At 34.9% G+C, this 16073-nt stretch overlaps 1 protein-coding gene across 1 annotated transcript in view; it reads right to left on the bottom strand.

Annotated features, from left to right (window-relative positions):
• Positions 1 to 2422: 2422 nt before the first annotated feature.
• Positions 2423 to 16073, bottom strand: part of PSMD14 (proteasome 26S subunit, non-ATPase 14) — a 48117-nt gene continuing 34466 nt past the window's right edge. The window contains exons 8-12 of the mRNA XM_074910616.1: positions 12209 to 12316; positions 8826 to 8900; positions 6365 to 6490; positions 5043 to 5105; positions 2423 to 2848 (exon numbers count right to left, since the gene is read on the bottom strand). Coding sequence (XP_074766717.1) covers positions 2750 to 2848; positions 5043 to 5105; positions 6365 to 6490; positions 8826 to 8900; positions 12209 to 12316 — 471 coding nt within the window. The 3' untranslated portion in view covers positions 2423 to 2749. The remainder of the gene's footprint in view (positions 2849 to 5042; positions 5106 to 6364; positions 6491 to 8825; positions 8901 to 12208; positions 12317 to 16073) is intronic.

The following is a 16073-nucleotide window of genomic DNA, read 5'->3' as shown; positions in this document are numbered from 1 at the left end:
TAGTTTGGTTATTTGGTGTTTCACAGAAGCCAGCATGTGCACACTCTGCAAGGAAATTATTCTAATAATTTATGAAGCAAAAAGCAAGCAGTTCACTGTTTTACTCGCAGTCGGGTGGTACAGCGTGTGCAACTTTCCATCCCACACCTTCTCCTTTCGGTGCTAAGAAAATAGTTTTATTAGTATCAGTCCTAACTAATGTTTCTGATACTTGTTTCGCCAGTGTGCTCACCCCTCCCTTTCCCTGCTCAAAACCAGCAAAGGTAACGGACTTATATAGGCAGGAGATGAGTTTAAACGGAGATAAACCCTGGGAAACGCTGCCCTGAATTACAGAGCTACACCCATATAGATGCGGAGCTGCAATGAATTCAGTGGTATACTGCCAATCACATGGAAGTGCTAATATATGCCAAAAATCTTCCGTGCACAACTCCTAAACTGGTATAATAGGGGGATATGCAATGGCAGGTGGTGTTATAGAATCGTCACAGAAAGAGGGAGAGAGGTTTGCTAATACAATATGCCTGTCCTTCGTGCTGACAGGTGACGAGGGGTCAAGCTGCTAATGAAGGTCTGCTCCATTGCGGCTGGAGGCTCAGAAGGCGGCTGCTTGAAAACCTTTCTTCCTCCAAGATGGTATATGGGCTGCTGCTTTTCAGGTTACTGCATGCACACGTTCTTCCAAATCCGCTGTGCGGCTCCTAAAGCACTGGACAAAAATGAGGAAAGATGCCCCGAAAAAGCCTTTTGATTATTCATGAAACATCTTAGTAAAGGGAGAATTGTGCCTCCAAGTCAAACTGAGGACTGGATAGAAAGCAGGGTACCACAGCACAAGCTCATACTACAGATCTGCATCTCCAACAGACTCCCTTCAGCTACCCTCTGCACGATGTACATTTGCCAAAATTAATGTAGAATATGCAAGACTCCCTGGTTTGTCTCCCTGCTTGCACCGGCCTTTCACGCATGTATACACTGCAGCACTGCGATAGCTCCTCTCCTGTTCTGCAGTGCCATGTTACCCACGACCTGCCAAACTATGTCTCCCTCGTGGTGTTACACGTGTGTGTGGGAGTAGATAGCGGCAGGGATGCAGAGCCCCGCTGGCAGATGAGCCCTGGGGCAGGTCCCCCCCATCAGCTCCTGCCCCATCTCACCCTGGGGTGCACACATTGGACAACAGCAAGGCCCAAATACAGCCCTCCTCGATGATAGGCAGGTTTTTAGTGCAAATTGCCAGAAAGCACTTCCACTTAACTATATGCAGGCAAATGTAGTTTGGTATGTCTCCATTTTCCCAGTCTGATATTCTACTGCCTACTGTGGGGGCAGAGGGAAGGCCATAAGGAGGGCAGCTGCAAAAATCTGCATGTTTCCCTCTGAAGTAAGTGCATGCTAAATATACTTTGCGAGAGTGTTATTCTAAAATAGTATATTAAAAGGCCTAAATAAGAAATTCCAAACAAAAGAAAAACCTTTCAATGGTAATAAGTAAATAGAAAATTACTGGGCACAAAGTGAAAAATAAGACAATTTTACAGGCTATTTTTTTACTATGCAAGAAGTCAAATTTAAAAAATAATCTTCAACACAGAAAGATGTATTGAGTTTTAAAATATATGTCTGCCACAACTGTTGCCATTTATTTAAAAAAAAAACCCAAAACAGTAAACAAAATATTGTGAGTGACACAGAAAGAGAACACTTCTGCCCAGACAAAAGAACCAAATCAGCCTAAGTACCACCCAATACTTAAAAAACAATGAAACAAAAAACCCAACCAGACCCCTGCCCAAAACCCAAAGTCACTCCCCAAACCTAGTTATTTGGGTTTGCCTGCTTAAAACCAAGCAGCCAACCCACCTGCCTTCCTGTGAGTGTTTCCCTCCCTAGTCAGTGGAAACGGTTTTAAATACCGTATTGTAGTTAGGACTCTTTCCCTGTATTTATATATATGGACATCTCATGTACATTCTCTTTTGCAGGAGGGAGGGTTCATATAACCTAGAACAGCCTCCATCACTTGAATGTTTATTCTCAGAATACTGCTATTTATGACACTGCTTGTGAGAGTTGTGTGATTCAGTTATCAGCATAACTGAATTCATTTTCTTAAGGTCAATTGTCTTCTGTGGATATTAGGGTTGAATAATATGGAAAAGGAGTCAGCTGGGAATTTTCAGCATTTTAGTTTCTGTACATTCTCAGAATTCAGCTCTACTACAAATTTTAAAATATTTTTTCTTAATCTTAGTGAGAATATCTGGTAATCAATGGGAGCCAAATTTCATTTTGCTGTCCTAGAAATTAAAGTCTCAGTAGTTTTACAGTGGGTAGAAATAAACCTTTACCAACACTTTTCCTACACTGTTAATTCCCATCATCCTTTCTCAAAAAAGGCCTTCCAGAACTTAAGACAGGTTTGTAAATGTATTTTTATTATGTTGCAACAATCAAAATATATATGTACTACTGATTTTATTTCCCCCAAATATTAAATGAAAATGTAATACATTTTTTCCCACATTGTGTTCTTGAATGCTTTGGAATCTGTAAAGATCCTGACAAAAAGAAACTGAAGCAACTGCACAATTAAAGACTGAAAGGTGTTACAGTGCTGCACTTACATTGCAAATGAAGTCAGATGTCTCTGTTTAATCAAATATAGCCTCAACAGTCTCTGTTTTGTGAGTATTAGAAACAATAAACAAATATACACAAAGCATCACAAACAGTGAATCAGTTATTTAAATACAACTGTATCCAACATAGCAGCTAAACACTGGACAATGTTTGAGGTCATCAGCACATCCACATGCTCTTCTAAATGACGTTTGGGGTCCTGAAATACAAAGGATGCCATGAGAGAAATGACTGGAACACATCTCTGAAGGATTTAATTTACTTCAGGTCTATTTAAGGTGATTGTGAGTTAAGGAACACAGGCCAGTAATGCTCCTAAATTGTGCATTCTAACAATACCTAACAAATGACTGAATTTCCATGAGTATGATTTTATTAGTCCATGCTATCACTCAGATAAGTTGAGGACAGGTTTAGGAAATACATTTCTACCCGGCATCTGAAGAGTAACCATGACAGCTGTGAGTTTTAGGGACAACACACAATATGTGAAATTTACTATACATCTCACTAAGGCCAATATTTTAATCTTAGTTCTGGTACATTGCAATTTGTTTTCAGATCTTTGCACAAATGTGTTTTAATCCTGTAAAGACTCAAATCTGATCTAACACACTCTTTGAATAGTTGTGTTGACTGCAAGAAAATAAGCATATTTATACCCATTAAAAAAATGAAAAAATGCACAATGCTGTGTTCAAATATTCTGAAAAGTTGAACATTAAGACTGAGCAGCATTCTGAAAATACACATCCCCACACACTATTACTCAATTGATGTGGGCATTTGTGGGCATCTGCATAGAACAATAAGATTATTTCTGGTTGAAAACCACACTCATGCACTTCTTCAGTTTCAGAACTGAGATTAAGTAACTAATCTCCAAATACTGCAAAATTATTAGGCATATTTAAAAAACATCTCTAAACTTTACTGTAGTATTATTGTAGCATTCTTGTGTGTAAATAAATTAAAATACAGGAGACAATCACGTGGGAATTTTAACTTTTCAAAAAAGAATTATTGTCAAAATGTAACAAACCCATCTAAGTTTACGTAAAGGTGTACTAGAAAAATCTGTGTAAACTGTCCTTCTTAAATACCTCATTTTCAAAGATCATACGGTTCTTCAATATTCTCTCTGTTCCTAGCAAATTATGCAACCTAACAATGTAATATCCCTATTGTGAGCAGCTGTTTGTTTACAAAGGTTTTTATTTAAGTTGCGTAAAAAAAATCACATGGAAATTACTTAACTGAACCATTTTATAATTTAAAGAAAACACAATAATTTTATCAAGAAAAAAATTCTTTTTAAAGAACTATATAAAAATAGATTTTTTTTCATGGACGCATAATGATTTAAACAACTAGTAAAGCTCAAATTCTGTTTGAGATGACATCATAAGCATTAAAATACAACCCTTTTTACATGTTTTTATATATATATATTTATGTATGTGTAGGTGTGCATAAACTCCATTGTTCTGAATGCTACAGAAATACACGAGTGACTGAACAATAGTGCAGATGTGTTATGACATAGCTGCTAGAAGCTGACACATAAGAGCAATCCAGAATCTTTTAAATTCTTCTACTGCTACTAGCAATACAGTAAATACTGGTTCTTTAAGGACACACTGGATGTTTTTAAAGCTATTTCTTGTTTCCACTGCCCTTCTTGAATTTAAACACTACCTCTTACAAACTTGTCTTGCTCTCCCTCACCAAAGCGCATTTTCTTAACCTTTATGTTGAAATCTAATGTAGAAATAGTTTTCAGTCGAGTCTTCTATAAAGATGTTACAGCCTGACATTGCAAATGGATAAAATGAATTGAGTGGGTGTTTTCTGGTTCAGCTGTGGTCCTAAACTGCCTTCTTTCAACAGCAATACAAAGCAACACAGCTTACTTCCATACCTGTGTACTGGAGCTAAGCACTGTCAGTGTGATCATGAACTGAGAATAAGGGGTGAGGTGGTTCTTTAACCAAGATAATGTAGAACCAACACTCCCACTTTTTTCAATTATTATTATTTTTTGAAAGTCTTCACAGTTTTGGTCTCTCTGACAGAGACTTGGATATCTTTACGCCTTTCTTGAAAAGAAGTTAAAAAAAAAAAAAAGGAAAAGAAAAACTAGCAAATCTCAACACTGCTCCTTAGCATGTAATACAAAACATGTAGAACGAAACTCGCACATATTCTGCCAATGACCTATAGCCAAAAGCCTTGTTCCTTACACAACAATGTTCAACAAAAATAGTCATTTTTCTGAGCATTGAGAATATCTTGCACGTAGAACTAAAATCACCTACGCACATGTAAAAAAATTAATATTTAGAATGAACGAAGCGTATCATTCCACCTCACTCTAATTCATCACACCTCACCTGCTTGCCAACATTTTTTATTGCCAGCTGTTCAGGTGTCATCTTATCTTCTTCTTCAACAGCCTGTGAAAGAAACAGAGAAAAGGTCAGTGTTTCAGATTTCATTTACTTTTTTCCCAAGCCACAAGATTCTCAAAATATAATTCTCTTCCTCAAAAAAAAAAAGAAAAAAAAAAAAAATCAAACAGCAACACATTTCAGAAAGTCAAAAGGAAAGGTACTTCAGCTTTTCAGCAGACGTGGCTTTAATTACTAAGTGTTAGTGCAAAAGATCAAGGCAAATACTCATGAATGGTTTTATTGTCAGATATTTACAAAACTGTTTTTAAGCAAAAATCTTAAATGAGCGGTATCAATACTTAAAGATAATTGAAAATAGTTAACTTAGAAAAGTAGAACCAAAAAGAATGTTACCTTCATTGTTTCAGCTACTGGAGGTTTGATCACAATAAATTTTTATACTGTTTAAAGTCACTTATTTTAATACATATTTTATAAATGTTCCATTGCTTTCAAACACAGTGTCTTTATCAAGTAAATCCACTCACTTAACGTAATATTGAATTTTTTATTAAAAAAATAGCACTCATCAAAAATGACTGACATGCTTAGTACTCAGAGGATGCTTGTTGAGATCTAGTATTTATAAAAAAATATTACTACGTGTTAGTGACAGTATTAAAACAGTACAAATAACTGATTCCTCTTTCTTACAACACCAATAATAACTTTTTAACCTAAAAGGAACAATGAATTAGGCTCTACAATGATTCTAAATACTTAGTATCTATCTACTGGAATGATACAGATAAATAACCTTTCTTCTGCTATACCGGGTCAAGTAGTCCTTGACTGAAGAATATAATCAATTGCTTATTTTGATCTACAGGAACCTTATAGTCTATTCACTAAGTAAAAATACAAAATTGATGTGATTACTCAAATTTCAAAGGAAAACATGTAACTAAACACTTTGTTAGTTCAGGGCAAAAAGTCAGGTAGCAAAGCCAAGAGGTAATAGGCAACTTCATATGGAAATAATACAAAGTTGAATAATAAGAAACACAGTCTCCACAAGGCCATTAAAGCCACACTTGTGCCTAATTTAACCAGATCCCAAAGAAACTCTTTGCTGAAAACAGATTATACAAACCAAAAACCACCAAGCTCCAGAAGAGTTCCTGCAACAATCATTTTGTTCTTATAGTCTAGTACTTTAAAATTCTTTCTGAGTAAGGCTTGATTATCAGCTTCTGAAATTAAGTAATACATGTCTTCATAAACACAGCTACAGTTATACTATTGTTATGGGATATGAATACCTTGTTGTAATTTTTAGCTAATTCTAACATCTCCTTCACTACTGTTTCATTGAGTTTGCAATGTTCACTGTAGTCCTGAAGTGTCAAACCTTCCATCCAACTCTTCTTATGCAAATTTAGCAACATCTGCAAAAGAAAACCTCTTTAAAGCATTCATTATAACACATTCATAATACTATGAAGATCTCTTTGACAGAAAAACAATTTATAAGAGTAAGAATGTAATAAAAAATGTATTGATCTTACAATGTTTGAATACAGTAATCAACTATTCTGCTAGAACACATGATAGATTTTGCATGAGTTTTTAAAGATCAAACTTCTTGAACCCTAAATACGAAAATGAGGCATGTAAACCAGGGCCACACTTACTTTGACAGGAATACTTAGGTTTTTCTTTTGTAATTTTTTATTTTTACTGTAGGGTGAAAATGCACAACTGAACTGTAGGAGAGCTAACAGAAAGGTGAATATTTTAACTGCCAAATGAGGAATGGTTACAGCTTCTGGCCTCTGATGAAGTGAAAAAATATTTTAATGCTTGGACTAAATATATGAAGTAGTTATTTAGGCCTCACTGATTATCCTAAACTGTATGCAGGCAGCTGCCACAGTTGTGATGAAGTGAACTTCAAAAGCCAAAGCATGACTTGTGTGTTTGTCCTTGTATAAAGTAAACAGCCCTAAAAACAACATGATAAAGTGATGCAGAGTTTTGATGGTGATAAACGCAGGGTCTATTAGAAATATCTGAAATTTTTTGCTTGACACTCTGATGTCCTTCCTGAAAGAGCGAAGGAATAACTACAAAGGCAGTTTCCTGATTTTCCTGGGGGGGGGGGGGGGGGGGGGGGGGGAAGTATATTTTGTGTATCTTCTGCACACTTGAGGACTGTAGGGAGGACCCTTTCAGCAAACACTTCCAGCTTGCCTTCAATTTGCAAATATTTACTACATCTTTGAGAACCTGTACGTCCTGTAACTGTTACCAGCTGAACAAAAGTGCCTGTTTCATCCTGTGTACAGCTTCCAAAGAAACCTGGCTTTGGAACATATGAACCGAGTAGGAAGTTTATGTCATAATTTTCATTAGCAAGATCTTAGTTACTGACAGAAAGAGTTGTAGGCAAACTGCATATGGACAGTTTAGCTAGACTATCCGGATTTTTAAATTATGGTTTAGTGTGATGGGCTCCTCATGTAATACATGAAGCATGTACTCTTCTTACTACAGATGGAGATAACAGATCAGCACCACCATGAGAGGGGTTTGAGATATGTATGAACCTGTCTTATCAAAGATGTGTGGAGATAGTTGCTGCCTCACAGATTAAAGTTCTCCTCACTCAGTCAAGATTATTCTCCTACATGCGAAGGTAGTAACTTACATATGTAAAGACAATAAATAAAATACACACTGGGAACTTCAGAAAAGACTGGATTGACTACATTGTTGTATTTGAATGGAAACAATAACCTCCAAAAGCTTCATGGACATTTACTGAGAACTGGTTTTGTTGAATCAGTTACTCTTTTCAGTAACACTGAGGTTTTGAATGCCTGATACCATCCTAAAAAGGGTTATGCATTTCACAAATTCTTTTAAACTCCCCGATTTGCATACACATTCTTCCGTTATTCATTTTTCTAATTACTTCTAGCCCTCTAAAAGTCACAATTAATGAGAAAGCTATTCTAACCTCTTCATCATAAACTCCAACTCTGACATCAATTTATAACCCTAAAAAGACCATGAACATACACAGGCATAACTGAGGACAGAATCTGTTTTTTCAAGAATTAACTGCTGTAAGATGATAAATAAGCTTTTTTTTCTTCTTTCTGTTTCTTTCTTGGTTGAGATGTCAAGCTAGATTTTACCGGTAACTGTGGAAGTTTGATACAAAAGTAACTGACAATATTTTTTCAGCAACTGAACAACATTTTTTTCTGTAAACGCATGACATCACAACTTCCTGATATTCAGTGAAGTCTTGGGCAGCTCCATTCATACCAACTGGAAGCCCCTTCTGTCAAAGTGATTATAGCCAATAAAAATTTGAGATTCCTTGGTTCTACAATTCCATTTTGGAAAACACAGTCTTATAGCTTCAGGAATTCCAGCCTGTGAAAACCTAAGGCAGCTAGTATGTCTTTTAGCTTCATCACTTGAAACTTTGAACAAACCTGTTAAGCTCAGAAAACAGCATGAGGACTTCCCATAAAAATGTGGACAAAAAGGATGTCAAGCTATTTATACGAATAATAGAATGTGGTTTTGGAAGGTTTGTTTCATCATCATGACTACACATTTAAGTGCCTTCTGGCAGAGAAGCTATCTACTCCAGGAGAGTTAAAACACCTACTGAAAGTATCAGCAGTTGAAATCAGAATATTATACAAACTATTTAAGATTTGTGGCAATGTTCTTTGTCCTCTGAATAAAAGCTGAAACAATTACCTTCTGTTCTAGTTCATTCTTCCTGTAGTTGATGGTGATGGAATAGTAATGTCTGTTTAGTCCATGAATTAGTGCCTGTAAAATTCAGGGAAAAGTTTGTATAAAAATTGCCCATCTCTGAAATTAATCAGTATTAGAAGAAAAGACTTAATTTAAATACAGCCATCTTCAAACATCACTTAAATAAAAAGAAAACCACAAAGAAACAAATACACAGACTATAAGTACTTATGAAGTAAATATACCTGTTCCTATTTCTCTTTCAGTGTTCGTTAACTGACAGTTACATTTTCTATTTCTAAACCATGGATTTTTTTCACACAGTAACAACTATCAGAGAAATAAGTGGTAACTGCCTGCAAACATTTGACCGATACATATGCACAAACATATTTCTCTCAAAGCCTTCCTCCCTCAATAAATTCAGTTATCATTTTTATTAAAATATAAGGCTCTTTCTGTTGCAAACAAAAGAATGTTGGCTATCTTTATTTACAATCACTGCCAACACTCCAAAGTTCCTTCTCTAAGGTACAATACAAAGAGAGAGTAGCTGAAGCAGTGATTAAACATGTCAGGTATCAGTTAGACTGCACATCAAATTAACCTTGGATACTAAAGCTATTTTTTTTTTAACTTTAAATGAAAAAAAGACTTTCTCCTTATAATTATGCCCTTTGTAAATTTGTCCTTGAACTTGTACATCACAATCTGATCAACTAAGATTAGGTTAAGTGACATCTATATGCATGTATCTTCTATTTTCCTCATGTGCATTACTTTTTTTTTTTTTCCTTCTTACATTTATGCCTTAAGGGTGAGTTGGATTAATATTTAGGGGCTGTGAAGGGTTAAAATTCTATGATAAATCCTCATCACAGCTAAAATAGTCTATTTTCCAAATAAAATTTTATACATTTCACTTAGAAATTTATTATATTTCACTTAGAAATATGATAAACCCACACATAATTAGTGGCAAATATTTCTTATGTTCCAATCATTCCACCTATTAATGTTTAAATATATTCTTCAGTGCTATACAGAGTTAATGTGTATTTGCATCTTACACAACTTAGTATTTCAGCATTTCAAAATTATCTGTATGAAAGTTGAAAATGTTCTTATACATATACTTTAAACAGATTTCTTTTGCAAACACATATACAAAGATACAAAACTACTTGAATGGTTACATTTACAAGAACCAGTTACAGATAACCATCACTTGTGTCACTTATAATTGAAACTGTAAAATACAGGTTCTATCATCAATAAAGTAATTTATGGTTCAAACTATTAGCAATAAGTAGTTTCCACTGCCATTTTCTTATCCCACTCAAAATGACTGCATATGATATTTTGTGGTCTGTGTTTAAACTCAGTTGTAGATGCTTATGGAGTTTTCTAAAGCTCCTAAAATTTGACAAACATCTTTCCCTTCCCCCACTATCCTCTCCCCTTCCAAAACTGCTTTTAAAGAGTGAAGCAATGTAAAAGGTAAACAGCTGTTCCACTTCAAAACTGAACAGCAGTTGTAGTTTAGTCACTGCAACAGGTTAAAATAAAACCTATAGAACACTTTAAAGCAAAGCTTGTTCTTCGTATGTTTTGTTTCAAATGGAAACCATAATTCCAACAAGCCTTACAAATCAGATGCACAAAGAGCATGTAGAACCAGCTGCTGATAAGGGAACACGAGAAAAAACACAAAAAAGGAGTGAAGTCAAACCATGTACTATTCTTATTCCTGAGACTTTAAGGAATGTTTTAAAATCCTTGCTACGAGCCCAGCTGAAATCAATATTAAGTTTGCTGCTGACCTCAATTGGGTCAGAGTTTTATTCATGACCTTAGAATAAAAGGAAAACAACACTGCAAGAACCCTTGCAGTTTTAATAACAGAGTATCATTTTAAACTATGATTCTTAGCTTAACAGTGACATTTCCAACAGCTCACTGCCGACTTGCAAAAAAACCTAACACAAACAAAGAATACCCACTCTAACAACAGAAACCCAAAACTCCCATCGCCAAAATATGCCATGCTGTAGGGACAGGGATCTTAAAATAATGAAGTTGAACAATACTACAGGGGTTTACAAGGGAGGTCATTACACATGGTCCAGAAAAGCTCAGTTAAAAAAGCCCTGAAACATGCAAGCATGGGCTTGCTTATATCCAATCAAGAGTATTAGCTGCCTATTTCATACTCATTATAGTTCACAGTTTTTACCGATTCAAAAAATCAAAAGTAAAACAACAACCACCTCCTGAAGCAGACTCTTTAATCGTCTTATTTTTTGGGCTAGCATTTTTACAGCTAGTAAAGGGTTTCAATGCATTAGTGATAAAAAGAAAGACAGGGGTATGGTGATTTAGTAATTTCCAAAGGATGGCTCTCTTACAACAGAAGTTTAGCCTTTATTTCAGTTTTACTGTGACTAGTGTACAGTCTTTTTCTTGGACATTTATCTAGCAAATATTACTTTTACTGTTCAAGTAACAGATCAAAAGAGCAGGAATTAGGCTTCGTGGTTGCAAGTACACATGTCTTTTAGAATATATAGTAAGGGGAAGAAATTTTCTGGAGAGAAAAAAGGAAAAAACATTGAAGCAGAAGAATGACACAGATAAAAACAGTAATCACTCCAGGGGATACTTGTTTCAGGACAGAAACTATTTCTCAAAATAAAGGTTTGCTTCATTGAAGACCAACATTTATGTCTCACTAGTGAAAATCAACTTCAGAAACCAAATGTTGTATATCTAGGTTTCACAAATGCTTTCAAAGAAATATAAGACAACATACTCAAAAGAAACATTACAGTTGAAGCCAATCTTCACCCATTGAATTTCCTACTCCACAATTTTTTCAGCAAATTACTGCATTATATAAAAATCAGAGATTAATTATTTAAAACACAAGGTTAAATCTAGATTATACAATAAGCAAGAACCTATACAAGAATACAGCAGAAAGACAAAATTATTAATGAAGAGGGAACTTTTTCCATAATTTGCTTCAGAATAATTTATCTTTAGGACAGCTGAGATGTTGAGGTAGTTTTTAAATTGCAGTACTGAAAACAGTACCTATCTTGCATCACGTGACATCAATAGTCACTTTTAAAAGTTTGTATTTCCATAAATCTGTACTTTAACCTTTACAGTACTTACTTATACATGAATTCATACTTAGGTAGCTAATTTCGGGCTCAATTTTTAAACCCTTTACATACGTAACTCCACTGATGAATCGTACCAATTATAAAACGCATGCAGAGAAATGCTAGAGAGAGAACAATTTGTAGCTTAAGTACCTTTCCCCCAAAATGCTGAATAAATCTTACAATTTACAGAACTATCAACACTGGCTTTACCTGGATAGATGGCTTGTTTAAGTGACCCAGATTTGAAGTTGTTTGTCTTGGTTCATGTCCCAAGACCATCATATTAGCATTGATCAATCTGAAGGCATCAATAACAACCTGTAAAAACAAGATGTCAAGTCAATTCTTTTTAGAAAACGCAACTAATAGTGCCAAGCAACAGTGGACAAGGCACAATCAACTCTCATCTGTTTTTGGCCTTTATCCAGAAAATCATTTAATTATAATATTAATAAAAAAGAGCCTCCTGCTGGCTATGCTATCAGCACACTACACTACCTTGTATTGTAAGGTGACACCAATTATTACCTTTTCCATGGAGCTGTAAGTTTTTTATACATAATATCATCATATAACACTGAATTTTTACGTACACTTACTCTAAGCTTCAAAGGTATGCATATGTTTGTCACCTAAAACTCATCCAATCAAAATGAATGACAGAGAGAGTCTAAAACTGAAAGTGAGCACAAGCTAAGGGACTGAGTCTAAAGCCCAGTCCTGTCACATCAATTATACTACTACAATACTTGAAATGACAACAAAATTATAGCCAGCAAGGAACTTGCCCCATGTATTCCCTTCTAGTCAGATGCTTTTTGCTTCTTGTGACTACGAAAGGGTCTATAAACTGTCTGATGGATTAAAAAGTCCTTGTCAGTGTCATGCTCAGGAGTAAAAAACAGAGTAAAAGAAAACCAAGGTCATTTATGATTTAAAGGTACACAGTAGGTAGTATTCAGCGCTTTTTCATTGCAAATAAAGTAAAACCATCACTGATTTTTATTCTGTCCTGTGCTGAATTTGTCTATGAAAATCTTTGGAAATAGGATTTCATGGCCCCATACAAAAAACCCCACACCCCTACCCAACATCTACGTGAGATGAGACAATTGAGAACATACCAACAATACAGCCAAACCCACTCTTACTGGGTACCTGAAATTATGGATTCATAATTGCAAGATAAGATTTCTCATTTAGGCCCATCTTTTAACTCGACCAGTGTACTTACAGCCTTGTACATCCACAGAAACAGTACCAGGCATACATTGCAGGCATCTTGTCTGCATATGTTTGAAGAGTTATTCTAGTTCATTACAGTAATTTAAATCTCCTTTTAACAACTTTTATACAATCATTTTTATACTTTTCCTCTCCATACTACAACAGATGCATTTATATGGCTGGTTTGATATTTTGAGGAATTAGACCTAAACCAGATCTTTTACGTTGAACAAACAAGAAATCAACTAAGTCACTGAAAGTCTGCAGAGAAAGCAACATTGAGTCTCCCACCTTCTTCTAGAATTTTCCTCTCTATTTACACAAATATTCACAGCCAAATATACATGCAATTTTTTAAGGAGTCATTCATGTGGAAATAAAATTAAATTGGCAAGTATTTATAACAAAAGAAAATAATCTCAAAGTATAAACTGAGAAAGCCTAATAACGTATTTACCTGTTGTATTTTCTTTTGAGACCCAACTATTTCAATCATGTTGAGTGACCCAGTGCCACTAATGGCTATTGCCTGGACTCTCAGATGACTGGCCAGATACATCTGCATGTCATGTCTTAAAACTGCATGCAGGATATGTACAATTAAAAAATCTTTAATATAAATGTTAGGTTGTGACCCCATTAAAGTGAGTTAACAGTAACAATTTTTTCTGAACAATAATAAAACCAAAACACAATTCAGAATTAATATGCAGCAGAATCATGACACTGATTCTAATGCTGCAAAAAAAAGAACTGTATTTTAAAAACCCTTAATTCTCAAAAAGATTCTATATACATATACATTCTTCATGGTAACATACAAAATAATTGTATTTTTTCCTTTTTAATCATTATCAGATTTTTCTCTATATCAAAACACTTGTGACTTTTTATATATCCCTCTGTGTTCCATTTCAACCAGATGCTCTAATTTATGAACACCTGGAAATGCCCAACCATAACAAACAGGCAGTATAAATTAAAGAGTCAAAGCAAAAAAAATTCCACACCACAAGTTCTCTAGAGACTATCTAGATAAAGGGGAAAAAAACTCAAGGAAGCAAAAATTTACTCTGAGGAGCAAGAAGCATGAACTTGGCAGTACGCTATAATCAAAAGGAGCTGCCTTATAACTTACTAACAGCTATGCTTCTAGAGTCGACTTTAACCGAAAACTTTACTAGATAAGGTTGAGCCTATCCAAGAACAAAAGGCATTATCCAGCATGGATTTGTTTTGGGACTTGAGTCATGTAAAATAGAAAGAAAACCCCAAATAAAAAACTGGTTAAACTTGGTTTTGATAATAAATTCAACATTTCAGTTGGTATTCTCAAGGCTATGTTCAGATATATTTCACATTAAAATAAGAGAATTAGCTGCTAAAATATTTCTATGTGATACTGAACATTACTCTAGCATCTTAATTCTGACCAGAAGTAATTTTCGTTATGTTTCAGGTAATAACTGTATGAGAAAGCACTGCCTGCTCTAACTGTCCTCCTGAAGGAATGAAATGCAAGTATTTCCTAAGTAGAACAAATATCAATCTAACAGAAAGTGGCATGAAATATTAAAATCACAAATATTAAGCTTTAGAACGGGATAAAATGGTAATTTCTACAATCTCAGGGGTGTACAAAAAGTACGCATGTGAATTATATTTCTCGTCTCAGTTGCACTGTGACGACCAATGGTAACTAAATACTTTAACTACACTAAGATTAAAGGAATTTGCTGCTATCGCTATAGCAACCATCTTAAAGCAACTAACATGCTCAACAACCTGGAGGCTAAATTTAGACCTAATACGCAATAAAAACATAAATACAACAATAAATCCTGCATATTCATTTCTATGAAATGTAATTGCTTTTTTCACAGTGAACACAAATCAGTCTCTCCTTTAGAGGATTATATCAAAACAAATTGACTCATTAATGTCCAGTGTACTAATGAGCAATGGGTGAAGTAGGTGTTAATTATGCCACAGTAAGATTCAAGAAAAAAGCCTGGTGAGCACTTGGGAGGTGTGTACAAGCTGAAGTCTCCTCTCTACATTTGTGTATTTTGAAGTACAGCATGATGCAATCAGATAACAGCAACATGGTCACCCCGTATTCTATGATGGAAACTTTAGACACAGTATTTTGAACAAAGAACCTCTAAGGATTAATTAAAAGCAGCATAAAAACCCACTCTGTTACTTAGATTTTTGTTGTAAGAAGTCAACATTTCTCATCCAAAAATTTTAAGCTTTCATCGTACTTAAATTACCTAATGCAGCATTCACTGTTTCAGTGAAAACTACAGTTTCCAAGCTTCATGCTAAATTCCTTTTCTGTAAAGACATAAACAAAGTTAAACAAAAGTCTATGTCACTGGAATATTTTCCAGAAATATGAAGGTAGATTTTTTTTTTTTAAATGCACTTCCATAGTGTAACTCTTTCACCACTCTGACCATTTAATTTTTTGTAGTATAAGTGTCTTCAGACTTTTCAGAGGTCATTTCAACAGCAGACAGCTTATAACAAAACCATTAGCAGTTTGGCTAGCTTAAGGAAACCTCTTACTTTCCTTTTTTGTTTATTATCACTGCATGAATCTGCAGCATATGAGAGTTTATAATTTCTCAGGCTTGTTAAATTCATGTTAAAGGTCTGTTTTCTTGTTGAATAAATTTTGTTCATATAATGCTGCCTATTTCATATACTGAGTCTTTAATAGCACCTTTGGTCTATGCGCAACTCACAGATCAAAACAGAGGACTAAAATAGGGGTTGATGATGCTATTTACATGTGTGATTCCTGCTGTCTTCTTGTTAGTAGCTTTAATATAATAGAAGA

The sequence above is a fragment of the Athene noctua genome, chromosome 7 (genome assembly GCF_965140245.1).
Source record: "Athene noctua chromosome 7, bAthNoc1.hap1.1, whole genome shotgun sequence".
In the NCBI taxonomy this organism is placed as follows: domain Eukaryota; kingdom Metazoa; phylum Chordata; class Aves; order Strigiformes; family Strigidae; genus Athene; species Athene noctua.
Note: the sequence above shows the minus strand (reverse complement) of the source record. Positions and strands in the feature narration are given on the sequence as shown.